At 39.2% G+C, this 19,984-nt stretch overlaps 1 protein-coding gene across 1 annotated transcript; it reads left to right on the top strand.

The window, feature by feature from the left end:
* The first annotated feature begins 6,890 nt into the window (after positions 1-6,890).
* Positions 6,891-17,428, top strand: RMP24 (ribonuclease MRP subunit p24). Its single transcript, XM_020985689.2, has 5 exons — positions 6,891-7,123; positions 7,319-7,341; positions 12,596-12,795; positions 14,294-14,508; positions 16,826-17,428. Exons 1-5 carry the CDS (start codon positions 7,047-7,049, stop codon positions 16,977-16,979), a joined length of 669 nt encoding a protein of 222 aa, XP_020841348.1. The 5' UTR covers positions 6,891-7,046; the 3' UTR covers positions 16,980-17,428.
* The last annotated feature ends 2,556 nt before the right edge of the window (positions 17,429-19,984 follow it).

The following is a 19,984-nucleotide window of genomic DNA, read 5'->3' as shown; positions in this document are numbered from 1 at the left end:
CTTTTTAATAATTCTGGGAAATCATCTTGTATTATTTCCTGCAATATGGAATTAAGGCTTTTTAATTTATTGTGTTTCTCTTGGAGACTTAAGATCTTTAAATTATCTACATAAATACTACCTTCAATGTCAGTAAGTTTGGCTTCTCTAGGATTCATGTGCTCTTCCAAAGTTGCCTTTTGCATCTCTTCTGTGAATGTGTCTTCTCTTTGTATATTTTTTTAGTTCCAAATTTGTTATTCTTTTTTTCAAAGCTTTCACTATTTTGGAGAAATTCTGTACTAGATATTGTATTCTTTCTTGTTAATTTTATTGAGTTCTTTCTTGATTACTCTGATTTCCATCCTTAGGACCACAATAATTTCTTCTTTTAATAATTGTATTCCTCTTTTGAACCATTCCAGAATTTATTTTTCCATCATTTCTGGAGATCCTGAAGAATTTGTGGCCTTGCTTTCAATCTAATTCAATTTATTAAGCACATATTAAGTGAAAAACACAGTGCCTTCCAATGGTACTATAAAGACAAAAATGAAAGAGCTCCTGTCCGCAAGAAGCTTACATGCTATGGGGGAGATACAACACATGCACATTTAAGTAGTAAATACAAAGTAATTCCAGGAATGGAGAGAGCTCTAATAACTGAAATGATCAGGAAAGATGTTTTTTTTCATTTGGGCTTTTTAGTTTACTTTTCTTGACAACATAGGATTTAATCATTTAATTGTGATCTTTTCTGGAGTTTTTACATTTCTTCCTTCTTGATGAGTTTTTATATTAATATCTGCATAAGCCCAGCCTTTCTTAGCCTTTGTGTCTTTTATCCTTTCTCTTCTATTTCTGATAGGTTTTATCCCCCGTTTGCAGACCCCTTCTCCTTCTTTTTCTGTGGTTTCTCTTTTCTCCTTAATCCTCCTTCATTTGAAGCGCTTGGAGATTTCATTGGTTTCCTCCATGTGGCCACGCCATAGAGAGAAGACCACAACTGCATTTATAATCTCCTTTACCTCAGAGGGGCAAAAGTCCTCTTCTCCACATCCAGCACAACATAGCTCCACCTTCTTTCACACCTCACATTTGTATCCCCTTTGTAATACAAAGCTGAATGAGCTCAATGTTTTCCATCTGTTACAGGTTCCAGTAGGTTCAGACTGATTTAATGCTGTAATCCTGTAATGCAGGATTGAGGACACCAGAGCCAGAGCCTGTAACACATGTCTGTCAGATTGTTTGCATTGAGTACTGGGTAGGCTGGGAAGACTCTGAGCTTTTAGGCTTGGGGTCTCTCTGAAGAACTTTGGAATCAATGGTGTGGCATGGGAGACCCTGGCAAAGGACTGCCCTGCATGGCGTGCCCCATCAAAGAAGTCACTGTGTTCTCTGAATGAAGCAGAATTGCAGTAGCTCAAAAGAAACGCAGGATGCTCAAATTTAGAGACATCTCCACTCTAAATGTTCACATGGATCATTTGTGCCTCACCTGTGGTAAAACATTCCAAGTTCATATTGGTCTGATCAGTCACGGTTGAACATACTGTACCTTGATTCCAACACAGCGATGTCATTTTGGTCTTCTTTGAAAACGAAGGACAACAACCATTATTTCAGGTGATGGTTTCTTTTGTAGAAGTCTTTTCCATCTTTTCACCTTGCTTATGTTTACTTCATTATATATTTGGGCATTTCTTGTTGTTGTTGGGTTTTTTTAGGTTGTTGGAGAGCAGTATGTTGCTGAATAGAACTTATGCCACCATCCTCCCCAGCTCAGTTCTATCTTCAAGGGATTATACACGAATCCCATGGATTTTATCCATCTTCCTAATATTCCAATAACCAGAAATAGAGTGAGGATAACACAGTTATCCGCTGAAGGTATTAAATCAAACACTTTGACAACAGCAACAATTTAGTATTAGTGAGCACAGCTAATACTGGGTAGCAGCCATATTCTGATAGTATAGACTCACAGGGCTGCATAATTCATTTCTGAGAGCATATCCCAGAAGTAAAGAGTAGTTTTATTATTACTTTCATAACTTTGTTCTAAAAGGTACATTTTATTCATTGTATTTATATTGTATTTACTTAGTGTTATTTGATTACAAGTATAGATATTTCTTATAAGGTTTAAATTTTTATTTATGTTCTCTCTGAATTTATATTCTACATTCCTGAGGTCTCCACAGTGTTCAGTTAAAATTACCAAAATAGCTGGCTCCAGGGTTTTGCTGAAGCCAAATCAAACTGACTCAAGAAAGCCAACTGTTGAATTTTCAGTTTGAGCATTTGTGCTTCAGAATTTAACAAAAGATACAAATCAGGGCTTGATTTATTGTTTTGTTGGTTGTCTAAACTTAAGAAAGTGATGGAGAAAATTAATGCAAATTAAACTTAAAAGTGTCATGTGTACATTTTTTCCCCCAGAGAGCTGGCTGTTGAATATTTATCAGCACACCTGACAGTAACTTGTACCTCCTTTCAGCAAAACCCAACAGCTGAAAAAAAAAATGCCTCAACTGAAATTTGCAAAGTCTAGTTAAGTATTATCTCAAACTCATAAACTATAATTAGGCAATACCTGGGATATCACACAAGCATTCTTGAAATCCTTGATTTTTCTTATTTTTAAGAAAAAACTTTTCCTGTTCTAGAAAGTGAAGAGTATAAGGATAAGAATTTTCAAAGGATAAGAATATCATTTTGTGACATTGCCACTAAAGTGTTTTAAAATAGTGTTACAATTTTGTAATCATCATTTTTTGTAGGAAAATAAGCTGAGAACCAAATCTAACCCATAGTGTGGAGGTTCCCAACTTTTAGCCTAAGTCAGCAATGATATTCCATGACCAACAATCACTACAGACCTCTGGATTCTAATAGTATATTATTTAACTTACAAATGAAAAGGCAAAACTAATAAAATTCAATATGAGCCTGGTAAGATTTCATTTCCAAAATTAATTATAAACTGATGAAGGAATTATGGCTATCTTGAATACTTGACCTGTCAGACTTATTCTGTATCATTCCAAAGGGTAAAATTAGGACCAAAGTATGGAAGTTACAGCAAAGTATCATAGTATATTGGATATTGTACTGGATGACCTTTCCAAGTCCTGGCTCCACTAGTTACTAGTTATATGACATTAAGAAAGTTTAACTTCTCTGTGTCTCAGTTTCCTTATCTGTAAAAAGTAGATAGTCAATAGTCAATAAATGTTTATTAAGCATCACTGTGTGCCAGATACTATGAAAAAGAAAGATAGTCCCTGCTCTCCAGGAGCTTACAATCAATTGGGGGAAGAAACACGAAAAAGAGGAGAAGGGAATGCTGGAAAAACCAAAATAATACAAAATTAGTGCAGCCAGTGGGAAATGAGGACATGTTTGTCTTGTCCTCTCTCCTTAAATGCAGGAGTTCATCGCTCCTCCCTCTAATCAGAGGGACAGAGGAAACTGATGAGGCGTGAGCAGCAAGACTGATTGGACCTTGTGGGATGATGAGATTTCCCAGTGATGGGTTTAGTGGGGGCATAGTGGAAAAGCCAACTTGTACTAACTACTGCACAGGGCTGTTGTGAACATTATATGAGGTAATGTACATGAAAGCATTTTTTATAAGTTGTAAGGCACTATGTAAATGTAAGGAGTTGTTTTTGTTACATCAGGCAATATAAAGAAGAACCTTTAAAGCTATCCAACTATAGAAAGTCTAGCTTGCAAGGTAGTGAAAGAAAGTATAGTTTGGTGGGGGAAAAAAAAGGTTGAACTTGTAGTCATGGAACCTGAGTGTGAATCCTGACTCTGTAACTTACTACTACCTGTGTGACTTTAGGCAAGTCATTTATTTGCTGAACTTTTGTTTCTTCATCTGTAAAATGAGAGTGTGGGACCATATGACCTCTAAGGTCCCTCCCAGCTTCAGATCCAAGTATGGTGACCACCATCAAATCTAAGCGACCACTGATCATGGATATAGTAGAGGAATTACTGCCCGAGGTAGGAAGTTAGGCTAAATAACCTGTAAGGTTCCTTCCAAATCTGAGTTTCTGTGACCATGGGAAAATCAATTCACCTATCTGGTCCCCCGTAACTACATATGTCAAGTAAGAGGCATTACCTTAGCAGTCTTTAAGGTCCCTTCCAGCTCTGACCTTCTATGATTCAATAATTTTTTTTTCTACATGAAAAGCCACATATGGTTAAGTACTTCCAAAGGACTTACCTTTCTCAATCAAAAGAGTTTTTCAAGTCATGGACAGATCCATTTGTGGGCTCAGCTGAAGGACGAGTAGAAGAGAAAATTTGAAATGTCATTTCAAATATGAAATATGGAATGTTAAATGTAGGATGTTATACTGTCTGGCTCACTGACTAATAAACATCTTTTCTCTTCAAAAAAGAAAAAAAAGAAAAAAATGCTCCAAGTAAATTTGAATCATTTTAAATACTAGAAAGGACAACTAGGTGGCATGGTGGATAGAGTGCTGGCCCTGGAGACAGGAAGATTCTTCTTGAGTTCAAATCTGGCTTCAGAAACCTATTAGCTGTGTGACCCTGGGCAAGTCACTTAACACTGTTGGCCTCAGTTTCTTCATCTGTAAAATGAGCTGGAGAAGGAAATGGCAAATCACTCCAGTATCTTTGCCAAGAAAACCCCAAAATGGGGTCACAAAAACTGAAAATGGCTAAAAAAAATACTACAATTGTTGTGTACACACAAAAATTATTTGATAAACTAGTGCCTTTCAACACTTGTTTTGAAACAACCTAAGCATTTCCAAACATCTCAGGGGGATGTCATGATATTTTCAAATTCTCAAAACAGAATTTTATCTGACTTTAATTTCAAAAATAAGTATGTGCTAGACAGCATATTTTGGAGAGGGGTGTATTATAATATCAAACAGTAGGGTGTCATCATTCCCAAAAGGTGAGAAATCCCTCTGATAAGTATTTGATGGGGATGAAGAAGATGGAAAGAAAGTGAGAGTCTAGAAATTTAAATGAGAAGATAATTTATTTTAAAACCATCTGTGGGAAATTCACCTTTTAGAAAAGGTTATGCAAATAACTAGGGAAACCAGATTTTGGCAATGTTTCTCCATGCTAATAAAATATTCACAGATTTATTTCTCATTTAGATCTAGGTCTCTCAAAGTCATCAAAACTACTGGATGACATAGTAATTGGTCCTTCAGGTCCAAGGTATAACATCACTGGGGTAAATCTTTTGTTTCATTTTAAGATGAGATACATTTTTACTTTCTTTTGACTCTGTGGCTATGTGTGTCAGAAAGGGTGCTCTCTAACCAACAATTTCATATTTTGTTTGCCAAATGTTTTGGTTTTAACAGGGCTTACTAACTTCTTATACAGATAGCACAGGTCTCAAATGACTATGAAACCCTTTACAATCTACTCAAGTTTCATTGTGGATGCTTTAGGACCTAAAGATTACCTAAAATTTAGGTAATCTTAAAGCAAGGAGTTTCGATTTCATGGTTAGTACCTTCTGGAACAGATGAAGTCATGTAGTGAAAATGGTTTTTGAAGTCTTCTTATTGAAGAATCCAGTGTTTAAAATTATATGCACTTTACTATAATACTATACTACATTTATATACACTTAATCCACCTTATGAGAACCTTAACTCCTTCATTCCAACTACTGACCTCCTTGGCTTTAAGTCCCAACTAAAAATTCACCTTCTACAGGAAGCCTTCACCAACCTCTCCTCTTTTAATTATTTCCTATTTATTCTGTATTCTGTTTGCTTCCTATATTTTTGTTTGCATGTTGTCTCCCCCATTCATGTGTGATTTCATTTGAGAGCAGGGATTTTTGCCCCTTTTTGCATCTCCAGAGCTTTGCCCAATGCCCCTTTCCTCTCCACGAATTATTCTTTCCTTTCCATGAATTCTTACAATACTTTCCCTCTCTTATTTCCTATTTATCCTGTATATAGCTCACTTCGTATATATTTGTTGTCTCCCCTGTTAGATTTTGAGCTCCTTGAGGGCAGGAACTCTTTTGCCTCTCTTTGTATCCCCAAGCACTTAGCACAGTGACCGGTACACAGTAAGTGCTTGAGAAATGTTGACTGACTTACTACATCATATAACTCATATGGTTTATTTATCTTATTTTTTTTAAGGCAGTTGGGGTTAAGTGACTTGCCCAGGGTCACACAGCTAGTAAGTGTTAAGTGTTTGGTCTGAGACCGGATTTGAACTCAGGTACTTCTGACTTTAGGGCCGGTGCTCTATTCACTGCGCCACCTAGCTGCCCCTCTATCTATCTTATATTTTGAGAAGCAATATGGTATGGTTTATAAAAAAGAAGACTGGATCTGGATCAGGGTTCTTCGGGATCTTGGGTTCCTCAACAGCAAAAAAAAGAGGTGGACTTAGGTGATTTAGGGGGTTCTTTCCAAAGATAAATCTGTAACTGTGCAGACTTGAGTTCAAATTCTAGCTCTGTTAAGACTTTCGGCAAGACAATTAACCCGAGTCTTAATTTCTTCACCTGAAGAAAAAAAAAAAGAATCCATCTCCACTGGGTCCACTTGCCTTTTGTTACTCTGGATGATAGGTACTGGCGTGCATGTCTTAGGTTTTGCGTGTTAGCTTGATGACTGAACCAATCTCCCCGATCTGGGCTTGGGTGGGCAGGGGCCATGTCTCCCGTCTGCATCCCTCCCCTACCCCAGTGCTTGGTACAACGTAGTGCCTGCGGGAAATGAATGGAAACCCCTGACACCTCCAGCAACACTTCCATCGGATAGACCGGGCGTGGAGGGAGGCGTGACATCCCAGGAGGCGGGGACAAAAGAGGGAGGGGCTTAGCGCGGAGCCAGAGACGAGACTCCGCCCGGGATGTGCTAAGTCTTCCAGCCTAGAAAGCCGGAACTTTCCCACCTCCGGTAGTTGTTTCCGGACGCCGAGGCCGGAAGTGAGCGCGCAGAGAGATTCGAGTTCCTTTTTCCCTCTGATCGGCGTGCAGTTTGTTTTGCTCTTGTCCCGTGGCGGCGGCGGCGGCAGTTATGAAGAATAAGCATTTCCTCAGAATGGCTGCTGAGAAGCTAATGGAAGCCTGCCCGGGCCAGGCCCGGTATCTTCTGTAAGAGGAACCGAGACTTCAGGGGAGAGAAGGGGGAAGAAAGGCTCCCGGGATGTGTGGTGGGAGGGCGGAGGGAGCATGCGCAGTGACCCAAGGGGGCGTGGCCAGAAACACGTTCCCTCCCCCAATACATCTCCATTCAATTTAGTTCAACAGTAAATAAGCTTATTTTCTTTTTCTTTCCTTTTTATAAAGCTGGATGTACAATTCCTCACACGGTGAGTATATAGGAGAGTATTCAAGAAGAGGGTTGGGGAGGATGTTTTTCTGTATGAGTTTATATATCTTAAAATTAGCCGATTTTCGTGCATAGTGAAGGGAAGCAGTGATGAGGTAATCAATAACGTTTGTGCGGCACTGTCAAGTCGATTATGGACCGCAGCAGTCCAATAAAGAAGGCAGCGCAGTGCAGATAGCAACTTCCATTCCCAAGGATGCAGAGAGGCCAGGCAGCTGGGTGGTACAGCAGTGGGTGGTGGAGTGGGCGGGGGGGGGGGCACGGCTTTCTTCGCCAGCCTCTGTGGGAGGCACGGAATAACCTGACAGCTTTGTTTCTTATCCCCCTACAGACAGAAAAAGGGACGTTCTAACCTCCCCAGGACCCCAAAATCCTGGGCATTTGTCTCTGGGCCAGAGGTCCTTGTTCCCTAACTCTCACCAGCTTCTCTCTCCAGCGTGGGGGGACTAGTGCCCCCCTATGACAAGAGGGTTTCAGTGCCTGAGCACCCCTAAATCCCTTGTGCTCCGTGCCCCACACCCCCACCACTGGGCTCTGTTAGCTCTGCTTCCAAGGTTGCTTGCTTCCATTCTTCTGGTAGCCCTGTCACCTTAACCAGGCTGTAGTGCCCAGCGGCCTCCACTGGATGGCACCTCCCTCTAATACCAAATATGTCAAGAGGCTGCCCTGGTGGTGCCTGTTTCTTCCTGCCCACTCCACCCTAGGCCCACTGGGTTCAAATGGAAATTCCTTAAACTGAAGCATGGGAAAGAGCTTATTATTCTCAGGAAGTTTTTTTTCCTTCTACTACTCCTCTCCTCTGTGGGCCATCCCTCACTTTCCTTTCTCAACAGCATCAGAATATGATTATCTGATCCTTCCTGCTTCCTACCCTATGTCTGCTGATAGAGAGGTCAGGCAGGAAGAAACCAGGTTAATCCTGGTTTCTGTGTCCATTGGAGCTGGGGTCCCTTCTGGGCCATCACCCCTCTCTAGCTCATACTATCCTGCAGTAACTGGTCTTGCTGCAGCTGGCTCTAGCACCAAGCCAATTCTGGGTGCTGTGCTGTCACTAAGCCGCTGACCATCTTCACTGTACAAGGCTGCCCCAGGGGATAGTCAAGGGACAAAGAGCAGTAACAGGACCAGTACAAAAGCCATAGTCATGGGAAGGATAAGGATTTTCCTGACCTAGAACTAGTCTTTATAAAAGGGTCCTGTCTCTTCCTTTTAACTCCTCCCTGCCATTAAAGCCAATTATTCCCCCCACCCCCCAAGAGCAACCTAAACTTGGAACACTTTTTTAGAAGGGGTAAATGGAGCTTGTGCTGGGGTGCACTGTCCTTCTCTTCACCCCCCCCATTTCCACATTCTGAGACTGTCGTTCCCTAATTCCAGAGACGTCCTTTAGTCATCCCACCTCTGGGCCACATGAGGTATTGAGAACCACCCTGGGGCTGGAGTCAGGAAAACCTGAGTTCAAATCCATCTGAAAACACTTGCTTGTTTCATGACCCTGGTCAAGTCACTTAACCTCTGGCTCAGTTTCTTCATTGGTGAAATGGAGATGATAATAGCACCTACCTCCCAGGGTTGTTATAAGGATCAAGTGAGATAAAAATTGTAAAGTGTATTGTAATAAAGTACCGTACCTGGTAAGCTCTATATAAATGTTAACTTATTAAAAGGCTAGTGTTCTCCCTCTTAGAGATTTAGAGGGTTGCCTGGAGCAAGAAGTGGTTAAGCCACTTGCCTTAGGTCACATGGCCAGCATGTGACAGAATCAGAACTGGAATGCAAAGTCCAGGGACTTCAGGCACATAAGTCATGCATTAATTTATTTAGCAAATAAGAATTATACAAAGTTCAATTCAAAAAACATTTAATGTGGCTCTGTGAAGTACAAGGGTCTGTCTGGGCCCTTAGGGAGATAACAAAGATAAATAAGATACTTGATTTTAAGAAGCTTTCCATTTAGTAGGAGATAAGATATATTCACTTAACTAATAGAAAGTACAATATCACAAGTGCAGACAAAAGATATGAACCAAAATATTATTAAAATTTAAAGGAGATCAGGATTACTTGTAGCTCAGTGGAATGAAGAATGCCTTCATGGAGTGGATTTTAAAACATATTTTAAATGTAATAAGATAGCTACATACTTTAAGGGAAACCATTGATAAATTTTTGTGGCTACATTTGTTTATATATCAGGTTTTTAAGAAATAGAATATACCTTATGTAATATTTTTAAGCTGGTAGTTTGCCTTTCTAATTATGATTTGCCATTTAAACTAATTTTCATTTCTTGAGCTTACCAATATGTAGCAAGGAAGGAAGACTTAGGAGCAGTTGAGTAGAATTGAGAAACCAGTTTTTCAGTCTGGTTGTGTTTTCCTTTTCAAGTAATATGTCTTCTAAAGATAACCAGTTTTCATAAATGTTATCAAACCTGAATAAGAGCACCTGGTATTACCTCCAGGATGGAATTTGTTTTCCAGGGTGCTTTTCTGTGGGGTGAAATCAAGCTGCAGACCAAATGAGGCACCAGTGGTATAGTAGTTTAAAAAACAAAATTATAAATGCAGAATTTCAAATCAGAGAACCTGGTGTTGTATCACGGATCTAGTACTTAATACATGTATGATATTGAACTTACCCTCTGACACTCAGATTTTTCGTCTTTAAAATAAGGGGATATGGCTAGGCCATTTCTAAGATCCCTTCCAGCTCTGAATCCTATGTCCTGGTCCATAAGATAAAGATTCATCATCCCTGGGATTCTTTAAAATCTTCGTTTTATTAACTTTAGTGTAAGAGAAATGTACCAGATTAGAGCTCATAAACCAATGTTGTGACTGAGTTGTTAGCATTGCATATTATCTCATGTGTGGATGGCAATGATGTTCACCTCCAAAATGTTCTAAAGAGAAATAAGAATGATCTAGGTTTATGTTACTTTTATTTCTCAGAAGATCCCAATATGAGTCCTCCTGATCAAGTATATCGTATGTGTTAAAACACATATAAGCCCAAAGTCACACAGGTGGTAAATGGCAGAGCCAGGATTTGAACTCAGTTCCTCTAATCCCAAATTTGATGAGACCCCTTTGAATTCTCAGCTTTATTGTACCTGCTAACATGTCATTCTGTACTGCTGTCATGATCTGATGGGGAAAAAAGACATAGAAGAACATAACTATCGATTTCGAAAATCTTATTTGTGGTAACATTGCATGGTACCTTAGACAAATCTAATACCTCACTTTACAAAACAGGTAGATATAGGTAGTACTTGGTTTTGACTGCATCTGATTATCACTAATAGGGAGGAGCTGGTTGCTGGAGTGAATGGTAGAGACACTGGAGGAAAGTAACCATTTATTCCTAGAGTTTGTGGCAGAGAAGAAGAAATCTACATGTAACCAATAATACTACTAGCTAGAATTTGCATAGAACCTCCTGTCTTGTGAGCACTTTACAAATTATTTGGTCCTCACAGCAACCCAAGGAAATTATTATTAGCCCCGTTTTAAAGTTGAGGAACTGAGGCAGAAGTTAAGTGACTTGCTCAGGGTCACTCATCTAGTAATTTCTCATGTGGAATTTGAATCTGGGTCTTCGTGACTCCAAGTCTAATGCCCTATCCTCTGTGCTATGAAATGTCTTATATTTGGGTACAAAATCAACTTCTTCACCAGTATTAGATAATGAATACGTTTAAACAGCAGTTTAGGGTTTGTTTTTTAAATTCAATTTTATTTTCTGTTCTGAATTCTCCATCCTCCCCCTTTCCCACTCATTGAGACGGCAAAAAAGATAAAACCCATTACAAATAGGTATGGTCATGCAGAACAAATTTCCATTATTAGCCCTGGCCGAAACAAAAACAAAGAGAAGAAAATAGGCTTCAGTCTGGACTCTGAGTCCATCAGCTCTCTGTTTGCAAGTGGATAACACATTTCATCATGACTTCTTTGGAATTCTGGTTGGTAATTATGTTGATCAGAGTGTTGGGTGATCTCTTTGAATAGACAAGTTTTGGAAAAAGATCTGGACATTTTAGTGGACTGGAAGCTCAGTATGATTCAACAACGTCAGATGGTAGCCAGAAAAAGCTGATGCACTCTCAGATTGTATTTAGAGAGAAACCTACAGTACTCTGCCTTGGGCTGAACTCATCTATGCTGCAGTTTCAGTTCTGGGTACCACAGTTGAAGAAGGACGTTGATGTTATTGTCTGGAGGAGCAAACGCAGGGTAACAGAGGCTTTGGTTCTTTGTCAGATGAAGATTAGTTAAAGCACCTGGCGATGGTTATCCTGGAGACGACTCCTACGGGACTGAGATTTCTTCTGCTATTAGAAGAGCTAGAATGTTGAAGAGAGTTTAAACTTGTTTGGCCCCAGTGGGTACAACCAGGAGCAAGAGCCAAAAGCTACAAAGAGGCAAATTTAGCCCAGATGGCAGGAAAAGTTTTGTAATGCGTAGAGCTGCCCAGAAGTAGAGTTATTGGAAAGATGATGGCTTCCCCTTCCTTGTACATGTTCAGACTGGATGCCCATTCGTCACGTATGTTACATATAGTCAGGACGCCTCTGTTGTGTGGGCTGGACGAGATGGCCACTGAACAACCTTCCAACTCGCAGATTTTCTGATTGGAATCTTACAGAAGATTGCCATAACTGTGTATTCCTTATGACTGCGTGTACTCCTGGGTTTCAACATTAGAAGAAACTGGAATTAGTGTAAAGGATGACTTAAAGCACAAATCTTTATAAGCAGAATAACAAAAGGCACTTTCTATGCATTACTGAAATAGATAAATTGAGTCATCTTGTGTTTCAATTTTATCACCCTCTACTTTTTTTTTTGTAAAGCTAGATTTTCATTTGTTGCATGTAGTTCTTTACTGTTCATGTTACCTGTTGATAAGCCTCAGATAAATATTTTTGTTTGAATATATTTGTTCATATTTCTAGTTTTGGTAAAAAACAAATTGTTTAAGAAGTAATATGTTTGGGGGCAAGTAGGTGGTGCAGTGGATAGAGTACTGCCCCTGGAGTCAGGAGGACCTGAGTTCAAATTAGGCCTCAAACACATGACACTTACTAGCTGTGTGACTCTGGGCAAGTCACTTAACCCCAATTTCCTCACCAAAAAAAAAAATAGAAGTAATATGTTCAAATTAGGTGTGACTTTAGCTAAGCCTTTTAAGACTTCATTTTTAAGTTTTCATTTTTTTATTTATAGATGAAAAGTTGGTTTCAGAAGGCCAATGTCCATATTGTTACCAGTTTCTGGTGCTGGATAGATACAGAGTTCGCCTCAAGCCCAAGCCTAAACTACCACCAAAAGTAAAGAAACTTCTTAATCGAGAATCAAAAAACTGTACACTCACTTTTAAAGAAATAAAGATTCTTAAAAAGTACTGGGACTCCAGAAGTATTCTGGTAAGATCTTAATCTTGTGTGACTAAAAAGTATTTTCCTTTTTTTTTTTTAAACATTTTTCTAAAGGAAATATTTGCATGTTGAAGAATATTTTTATTTAGGCTTACTCTTACTGTGATTGTTAAATTATAGAAGATAAAGATAATTTTTCCTGAGACTGACTTTATCTGAAATATCAGAATTATGTTTTAAGGCTTAGGTGTTAAAAATTCTCAATGATTCTCATTTATCCAGGGTAGTTTTTATTTTGTAATTCATGATTATCTAAAGTCAAGCATCTTGAGCACTAAAAAACAACAAAATCATTTCCAGAACTGAATAGTAGAAAGTTATTTTCACATATGCTCACTAATACTAACTTTTAATTTTCACTTAATTTATTTTTCATTGTGTCTTCCTTTTCTTGTAAACAGTAACAGCTTGATTATACAGGTCCCTGAATTTTTCTGTACTTTTATTTAGTTTTTTCTATCATGCATGTGTTACCTTTTGTCCATAAAAGAGTAGAATAAGTAGATATGCTTGTTTTGACATAACTATTTTCAGCTTAATGGTTTGTTTACTTACTAGGGAACTACCAATACAAAAGATAAGGGATATAATATGGTCTAATAATAACTCTAATACATAGGTGTCTGGGATGCAATTCATTTACTTTTATAAATGGCTATGTTTATACCACCAGAAAATTTTAAACTGCCATTTGTTTTGTGTTAAGTCTCCAAGTCTCATGTATCACAAAGGCTCAAATCCTTCCGTGAGCAGTTTTCAAACTTTATCTAGGCATATAAATATTCTGTCCTGCCTTTGCCAAGAGGACAAGTTATATAGTAGACCTCGTTTCAGGCTCCCTACTGAAAATTGTAAACCTGAACAGAAGGAAACAGTGATGCCAACAGTCGAGAGAGAGTGTTTGTTAGGGTTTCTTGATCATCAAATCCTTTGCCTCTTGTAGTAATATTGAGACAGGATCATGGAAGATTTCCTTGCCTAGAAATGAGGAAGTGATAAGTTACATAGAGGGAAAAATAGGTGTCGAGGTAGATTTTTGAAGGCATTCTGACAGAGAGGCTGAGCTCTGGGCTCAGGACCAGGAAAACCTGGGTCTCTGGTCCCACCCAACATAACTTCTCAGTGTTCTAGGCACCTCTCTGATTCTAGGTTGTAAAGAACATTAGTAGTGGGAGTTCCCTGTCCCTTAAGGTAGCTTTTAATGCCATCCAAATGAAATTTAAAAGCCTGCTATGATTTTCTCTTCTCTGAGAATTGTTAACAAAGTACATTGTTAGTTTTGAGGATCAAATTGAGAGAACATGTATAAATGCTAGCTTAATTTTAAAACATAAATATGTGGAGGATAGGAGTTAAACTGTTTTCACATAATTGTAGGATAGTAGATTTGGAGCTAGAAGAATCCATCCCTTTTATTTTACATATAAGTACACTGAGGCTCAATTTGTACATAACATTGATTTTATGTGTCTTTTTCTCTTTGTAGTTGGTTACCTGCAAAGCATGCAACAAAACAGTGAGATATAATGGTAAAAGCAGAAGCTTCCTGGCAGAAATGAAAAATAATCTTAGCACTCCCAAGATCAAACCTGACATGAAGACACCAGATATAAAAGCTTCAGGATCTACAAAGAAAAAGAAGAAATCCTTCAGCAGTAATAAATCTGGTTCCAGAGACAATAGTCCAGCATTAATTTTCAGGTATCTTAAAACTTTATTTGAAGTGCCAATATTAAATATTTTAATAGACTAGATAGATTGCTTAGTCCCACAGGGCTTCTCAGAGAAATCTTAAACCTTAGCTTTTACAAAAGGGAGAATGAGAGAAGGTATTCCCTTGAGCAGAGACAATAAATTCAGCAGAGATTTGGACTATCTTCATTTCAACTCAAGGTTGAAATTTTTATGTTGATGTTTTCAAAACCAAAACAACTTAAAATGTAATTCTCTCTACACTGTAGCTTGAAGTGGGTGATAGCATAAAATGTGTATTCTGGCCCTGAAATCACTTGATTTGATTGAGAATTAGAGTATCTAACATCATTTTGGATAACATGGACCTAACAAATAAAGTCCAAATTCCTTTTTCTGGCTTTTAAATTCCTATTCAGCAAACAATTTACAAAGTGCTTGTTGTTTGAAAGACACTGTTGCATGCAAGGTCTTCTGCAGGCTGGCTCAAACCTGTCTTGGGAACCTTCACGTCATTGCTCCTGTGATATTTTACTCTCCAGTCAAATGACTGTTTGCCAATCCTGAGCACATGGCATCTTTCCTCTGCTTCTTGTCTTTGCCTGCACTATGTAGGTGGCATGGCTTAGTGGGTTAGGCCGTAGCTGGGAAAGTCACTGAGCTTAGTTACCTCCTAAGTACAATGAGAGAGTTAGAATATATGGCCTCTATGGGGCAGCTAGGTGGCACAGTGGATAGAGCACCTGCCCTGGATTCAGGAGGACCTGAGGTCAAATGTGGCTTGAGACCAGACGCTTGACACTTAGTAGCTATGTGGAGACACACACACACACACACACACACACACACCCCCTCTCTCTCTCTCTCTCTCTCCCTCTGAGTTCCCTTCCAGCTCTGGATCTGTGATTCTATGCTTCTGAATGCCTTCCCTCCCCCATTTTCCGCTTATTAAGTTGGACAGTTTTCATGTTCCATTACTATCATTTCCATTGGCAGAGAACTTGAGAAATGCCCTGGCATGTTGGGTGGACTCCATCTTGGGAACAAGGAGAAGACATGGACACAGTCTTACAGGATGGGCAGGCGCAGATGAGTTGTGTTGTCTATATTAGCGGAGGGAATGCAATTATGAGATCGTAGGTCTATTTATTATACCCAACTCACTTGCCACTTTTCTCCCAAAAGCTCTTCCTGATTCCTACCCTGCTTCTCAAAGCCAGTCATCCCAAAGCCCTCCCCAGAGCATCAGGCAGCCGGCTGGTACAGAGGATTCAGCAGTAGACCTAAGCCTGAGTTCAAATCTAGCTTCAGATACAAGCTGGGTGACCCTGGGCAAATCACTTGTGTTTGCCTGTCCCTTCAACTGTAAAATGGGGATGATATTAGCACCTAGCACACAGAGCTGTTGTGAGGAGTAAATGAGATAATATTTGTAACAGCATTTAGCCCAGTGCCTGGCATAACAACATGCTGTATAAATGCCCATTTCCTTCCCTTTCTTTGTCACATCTTACCACCACAGACATGCCTCTTGAGTTCATTCTGTTTTCTCAGTCCCAGCAGACAGCAGTGAGCTAAGGGACCTGGGGGCAGGGCCTATGCTCTATGTCAGGGGTGGGATACCACATACCTGCATCAAGTGAAATGTCAGAAGCACTCATGCATGGAGACACACGCATGTACGCGCGCGTGCGCGCACACATACACACAGATACAGCTCTGAGGGCCATAAAGATGATTCATTGACACACGACCATTTGTGTACTGTTGGTTGTATTCCCTAACATAGTGGGAGTTAGTCAGGTACTGAGCAAAGAAGGAGAGACAATGTGGTTTTGAGGTTGTCATCAAGGTTTCTCTTTCCACATTGACATCATCATATTTTCAGAGGAGATGCCGCTTAAAGCATGCTATTTATACCAGCCAGCCCTTTGAAGTGTCCTAGAGAAGCTGTAAGGGGCATCTGATTAGTTGAGACTATTAAGACAAAAAAGAAGAAAAGCATTTTCTTGTGAAGTAAGGATACCAGCATATACCTGAAATAATCATTGCTAGAATGTGCAGTACAGGGTGTCCCAAAACTCTTAGTGCAGTTTTAAAGTATTAAAGCTGAAAACTTACTAAAACTTGGGACACCTGGATAAGACTGGGGTTTTGTTTTTTATATGGGAAACCTAAAGAGTAACAAACTTCAGAGTCCATTGCCCATACACCTATGGCATTTTAGCTATGCTCTAGGCTGAGCAGAAGGTAGACTTTTAAAAGGAAAAAAAAGTCGTTACCCCTTGACCAGTAGTAATTTGCACTTTGTTCTTGTTTTCTTCAGAACACCTACATCTGCTCAGTCAACACCCGGTTCCTCCTCAAAGAGTCTCAGTAAAATGAAGCGTCATTTGTCTCAGCTGAAAATGATGCTTAATAGTGAAGAAAGCCAAAAGACCCCATCAAAGGATTTCAGAAATTTCTTGTCCTCACTCTAAGCAGTGAATTTGGTGATGAACGTCAATAGTTGTTGACATTGGAGCAGTTGCTGAAGGAAGGAGGCCTGCTTTGTCCTCACAGCAGCAAACAATTCTCTTTGACGTCCTTTTCAGTACTTTTTAACTGGCATTTCTGGAGTGCCTGGCACATAGTAAGAACTTCATAAACACCTATTGAGTTGTGCTTGGCCACCTTGGGAAAGATAACACCATGAGAGTGGGTAGCTGACATCTTTTCCAGCTAAATGAAATCACACACCAACTTTAATATGTTATATATTTAACATGTGGTAAGGTGGGGGCATTTATTAAAATTGTGATGTCAAATCAATTACCAGCTTTAGTCATTTATACACTTCTTGTTTTTAAGAAAATTGAGATCTCCTACCAGAGTGTCTACTCATTCTTAAGCAATTCCTCCAAGAATTAAATTCAGCTTTCCTCATCCATTCTACTGCATCTGTGGTTTGTACTGAAAATACACAATGTATTTGTTAACTTTGGGTAATCTCTCTTTTCTGAGTATAGAAACATACTGTTTGCACATTTGCCTTTGGAGAGAGAGATGTAAATACATGCAACTTTTAGTCATATCTCTCTTCCCACCCCCTAGTTTATTTTTGGAAAAATCTATAGTAGTATTTTACCCAAGAAGATATTTTAATTTCTAGGTCTAGACTTAATTTCTATGTCTAAAAATTATTTTGTAACATAATATAGTAACGTCTAATTTTTTTTTTCAGTAAAATTTATCCTAGGCTAAAATAGTACTGAAGCTTTCTTTTCAGGTTATTTACATGATTAAACAGCTTTGGACTGTGTGCTGCTTCTTATTATCTTCTTATGGTTCAAAACCTCAGTGCTTTTTATAATTCAAAACTTTCTAGATAGGAATTAACAGGCTTTCTGAAGGAATTTCCTGAGATTGGCTTTGCCCACAGTCAAATTTTTACAAGTTTGGGGATGTGTGTGCACCTGGCTTTTAAGGCCAAGGTGGCCGATTCTCTTACTCTTGAGATGGGAGAGGCGGCAATTGATTCTAAGTGGGAGTAAATTGTGAAGACTCCCACAACTGGAGATGAGGAAATTTTCCTCCTTTCTGAGAAAAAGAAATTCTAAAATAAGGCAGGGGAACATGTATAGATAATTAATGTGAAAATGTTATGCTGGGTTTGTGTTTGTTTGGTACAAAAGTTGGGATGTGGCAGGAGAGAATGATCATTAAACTTTCCCTTTAGTCTTTCTTGAAACTACAGCCAGCCAAATCGTCAGAGCCAGCCAAAGCTAGATAAACCCAACCTGTTGGTTTGCAGGAGGGTCTCTAAAGTGAGGCTGGGCTGCATCAGCAGGAATCTTTCCACTTTTCCCAAAAAGCAAAGTAAAGAATAACTTCCCAGGGTGTGGTTAGGCCAGGACCCAGAAGCTCTTGCATTTTAACAACTTGCCTCACCTGTAGAGCCTGAGTACATATCCCTTCATCAGAAGAGTCCTCAATCTACGTATTACCATCTGTGCTTGTCAGGTTAGATCCAAGTGAAGGTAATTGGACGTGAGTATGGGCAGTCATTTCTCTTGTTTGTCCAGACCAAATTCTACCCAGTCTGAGCTAGCAGTTCCCACCCTGTGCTTAATTTTAAGAATCCAGGATATAGGATCTTGGTTAGCTTTTATCCCCCTTGATTAGCACAGATAAGGATAAGAAAGCTATGAAGCCAAGGAATAGAAACATAGATCTTAGAACTTGGATCATCTAGTACAGTGTTTTACAGATGAAGCAGTCCTAAGTGGGTAAGTTGACTGGTCCCATGTGTCACCTAAGTTCCCTTTTTACTAAATAAGCAGTTGAAAGGGACTTCAGAAGCCCAACTTATACCTGAATAAGAATGTTATGATTTCCTGAAAAGTCCAGCTTTCACTTAAAGGCCTTGAGTGAAGGAGAACCCACTACCTCCAGAGGCATCTTGTTTTACTTTGAAGATCAATATAGATTGTTAGAGAGTTTTTCCTCACAGGCCTAAATCTACCTCTGTAACTTTCACCTAGCTCTGCCTGCTATGGCCAAGCAGGATCAGTCCAGTCCTACAGAATAGCCCTTATGATACTAGAAGTCACTTCTCTTCTCTTCCCCCCCCCCAAGTCTTTTCCAAACTAAACATCCAGTTTCTGTAACCAATTCTTGTAGCTTTAGATCTTGAGGCCCTTCATTCCATTCAGGCCCACTAAACAAGTAAGCGGCTACTATATAGTGGTCCCTAGGAATTTTTTTTTAAGGTAATTTCCTACAATGAACTTAACGTTCTTCTGGGATGGGTGTGGGAAGCTACATGTGTCCAAATATCATAATTTAGTACAAATCACCTCAAGGTAATTTGAGGAGGAAGAGGGTGTTAACCGAGTCAAGAAAAGTTTCATAGAAAATGCAACACTTAGTTTTATCCGTGAAGAAAGACAAGGAGTCCAAGAGAGATGAGGGAATTCATTCATGTCCCCTGGAGGCCTGTGTGAGTACACAGAGTTGGGAATTGTTGAATTCAGAGAACATCTAGTAATTCAGCGTGTGAAGTCTAGTAGTAGCACGTGTGAAGGGAAGTAATAATTCTTAAAAGTGATGGAGGGGGTAGGGAGAGGAACTTAATGCCAGACTGGAAAGTTTATGTTGAGTCTAGGAAAGCGAGGAGTTACTGAAAGTTTTGAGGCAAGGCAAGTGATGTCATCAGACCCATACCTAGAAATGCATGATTTTAGCAGGTGGGTAAAATAAGCACAAAAGGAGAAATTTTAAAAATCAGAGGAGAAATAAACTGGAAGCTAAATGATAGGATTAATAAAACTAAAAGCTTCTTTTAAAAAAAAGGCTAATAAAATTGATAAGCCTTTAGTTTTTAAATGATTACAAAGAAGAGGACTGAAAATCAGATCAACACAATAAGAAATGGAAAGAATAACCATAAAATCAAAAGTGAATGTAGGAAAATTATAAAGAATAATAATGGGGGAGCAGCTAG

Source organism: Phascolarctos cinereus, unplaced genomic scaffold, assembly GCF_003287225.1.
Source record: "Phascolarctos cinereus isolate Bilbo 61053 unplaced genomic scaffold, phaCin_HiC Scaffold_4;HRSCAF=312, whole genome shotgun sequence".
In the NCBI taxonomy this organism is placed as follows: domain Eukaryota; kingdom Metazoa; phylum Chordata; class Mammalia; order Diprotodontia; family Phascolarctidae; genus Phascolarctos; species Phascolarctos cinereus.
The sequence above is the reverse complement of the archived record's forward strand: the minus strand, read 5'-3'. Positions and strand labels throughout refer to the sequence as shown.